Raw genomic sequence first — 2,489 nt, forward strand, 5'->3', positions numbered from 1 at the left:
AGCAGCTATGAAATAAGTTTCTTATACCATAATAAATATTTTTGCTTATAGAATGCCATTAATGTTGAGGTCTTCAAATTGTGTATTAACAAACAAATCAGATTTTGAGTTGGCTCAGCTCAATGAATGTCCCCATGATCCTGGTGGTTACTTTATTATTAGAGGTATGATATCTATGTTGTTGACTAAGGTTTAAAAGTTTATATGATTTTATTAAATTTAATATTTTTAGGACAAGAAAAAGTAATATTGATCCAAGAACAATTGTCCAAAAACAGAATGATTGTGGATGAATTTAAAGGTGCCGTACAATGTCAAGTAACAAGCTCTACACATGAAAAGAAGACTAGAACAAATGTTATTGTCAAGAATGGCAAATATGTTATGAGACATAATGCTTTGTCTGATGTAAGGCTTTCCTAAGTTTACAAATATCTTATATGTATACATTTTATATCTATTTTATTTAATAAATTGCCCTAAGTAACTTCACATTAATATTGCATTAAAATGTTTCAACTATCATGAAAAAGTGTTATATCAGATTGATCCAAGCATTTGGTTTTGTCATGTTTCAGGATATTCCAATAGCAGTTGCATTCAAGGCAATGGGCATATGTACAGATCAAGAAATTATGCAACTTGTAGGCTCTGATGATGCTATTGCCAAGAAGATGGCGCCTTGCATTATGGAATGCCATAATTTGAAAATATTTACTCAAAATCAAGCTCTTGCATTTATTGGAAGTAAATTGAAGGTTAAAAGGTGGGTAAATGCTTCCAAAGCATAATCTATATACAATATTATTACAATATAAATCAATGTCAGTCATTTGTACTAAACAATTCTGAAACAAATAAGTCAAGAGAACAATCTTTAACGTAGAGGTAACCTATGCTTATTCTAACCCCAGTGTGATATTGGTTGGTTAATTATTATAAAAGAATTTTACAGGTTTCAAACTGCAAATACTAAGACACGAACTCCTGTTGATGAAGCCAGGGATCTGTTTGCTACAACTATCCTTGCTCATGTAGCAGTTGAGAATTACAATTTCTATGTAAAAGCTATTTATCTGGCTATAATGGTGAAAAGAGTTATTGAGGCAGAGAATAACAAGTCATCTATAGATGATCCAGATTATTATGGAAACAAAAGGTTGGAATTAGCCGGCTCGTTATTATCTCTAATGTTTGAAGATCTGTTTAAAAGATTCAACTGGGAGCTGAAATCCATAGCAGATAAAATTATACCAAAAGTAAAGGCAGCACCATTTGATGTTGTAAAGCATATGAGGCCAGATTTGATAGCCAACGGCTTGTTTACGGCAATATCGTCAGTAAGTGTTAGTCTACAAGAAATTAAAATAAGACCTTAGTAAATTGTTGAATGTTTTTATTAAATATTATTTATGTTATAGGGGAATTGGACAATTAAAAGATTTAAGATGGAACGACATGGTGTAACGCAGGTTCTCAGTCGTTTGAGCTACATATCGGCGTTGGGCATGATGACGAGAGTCAATTCTCAGTTCGAAAAGACTAGAAAAGTGTCAGGTCCGCGGTCTCTTCAGCCTTCGCAATGGGGCATGCTGTGCCCCTCCGACACTCCTGAGGGCGAAGGCTGCGGTCTCGTCAAGAACCTCGCGCTGATGACTCATATTACCACTGAGTGCTCAGAGGAACCGATCTCTAGACTGGCATGTAATGCCGGTGTCGAAGATGTAAGGCTGCTGGGAGGAGAAGAAATTAACCATCCTGCAGTTTATATTGTGTTTCTTAATGGTAAATAAACACCTGGTTAATAAGATGGAAAGATTGAAATGATTGAGGTATGATAAAAGAAAGAAAAAAATTATCCTTTGCCTTTTTTTGACAGGAAACATTTTGGGTGTTACTCGACAATACAAGAAACTCATCAAGATATTCAGAATGTTTAGAAGACGTGGACTTATTTCAGCTTTTGTGTCAATTTACCCGAATCATAACCAAAGAACGGTTTACATATGCAGTGATGGTGGGAGATTGTGTCGCCCTTATATAATAGTAGAGAAAGGCAACCCGCTGGTCCAACAAGGACACATCAATGAACTCAATAGAGGCATCAGAAAGTTCCAAGATTTCTTACATGATGGTCTCATTGAATATTTGGATGTGAACGAAGAAAATGACAGCCATATAGCAACAGTTGAAGCTGAAATAGATCCATATGTCACCACGCATCTTGAAATAGAGCCATTTACAATATTAGGCGTGTGCGCCGGCCTGGTGCCCTATCCGCATCACAACCAGAGTCCGAGGAATACATACCAGTGTGCTATGGGAAAACAAGCTATGGGTAAGTTGAACACATGTATCACATTTTTTTGTGCAAACATATAGTAAATTGTTATTGCAAAATATCTATATCTCTTTGACATCATTTGTAGGTACAATTGGATATAACCAAAAGAATAGAATTGATTCTTTGATGTACAATTTGGTGTATC

The 2,489-nt window shown here is 35.2% G+C and overlaps 1 protein-coding gene across 1 annotated transcript in view; it reads left to right on the top strand.

The window, feature by feature from the left end:
* Positions 1-2,489, top strand: part of LOC106109148 (DNA-directed RNA polymerase III subunit rpc2) — a gene marked incomplete at its 3' end in the record, with an annotated part of 4,918 nt that overhangs the window by 759 nt on the left and 1,670 nt on the right. The window contains exons 3-9 of the mRNA XM_013290553.1: positions 52-164; positions 233-408; positions 579-766; positions 956-1,340; positions 1,422-1,785; positions 1,880-2,338; positions 2,430-2,484. Coding sequence (XP_013146007.1) covers positions 52-164; positions 233-408; positions 579-766; positions 956-1,340; positions 1,422-1,785; positions 1,880-2,338; positions 2,430-2,484 — 1,740 coding nt within the window. The remainder of the gene's footprint in view (positions 1-51; positions 165-232; positions 409-578; positions 767-955; positions 1,341-1,421; positions 1,786-1,879; positions 2,339-2,429; positions 2,485-2,489) is intronic.

The sequence above is a fragment of the Papilio polytes genome, unplaced genomic scaffold, assembly GCF_000836215.1.
Source record: "Papilio polytes unplaced genomic scaffold, Ppol_1.0 DF821289.1, whole genome shotgun sequence".
Taxonomy (NCBI): Eukaryota; Metazoa; Arthropoda; class Insecta; order Lepidoptera; family Papilionidae; genus Papilio; species Papilio polytes.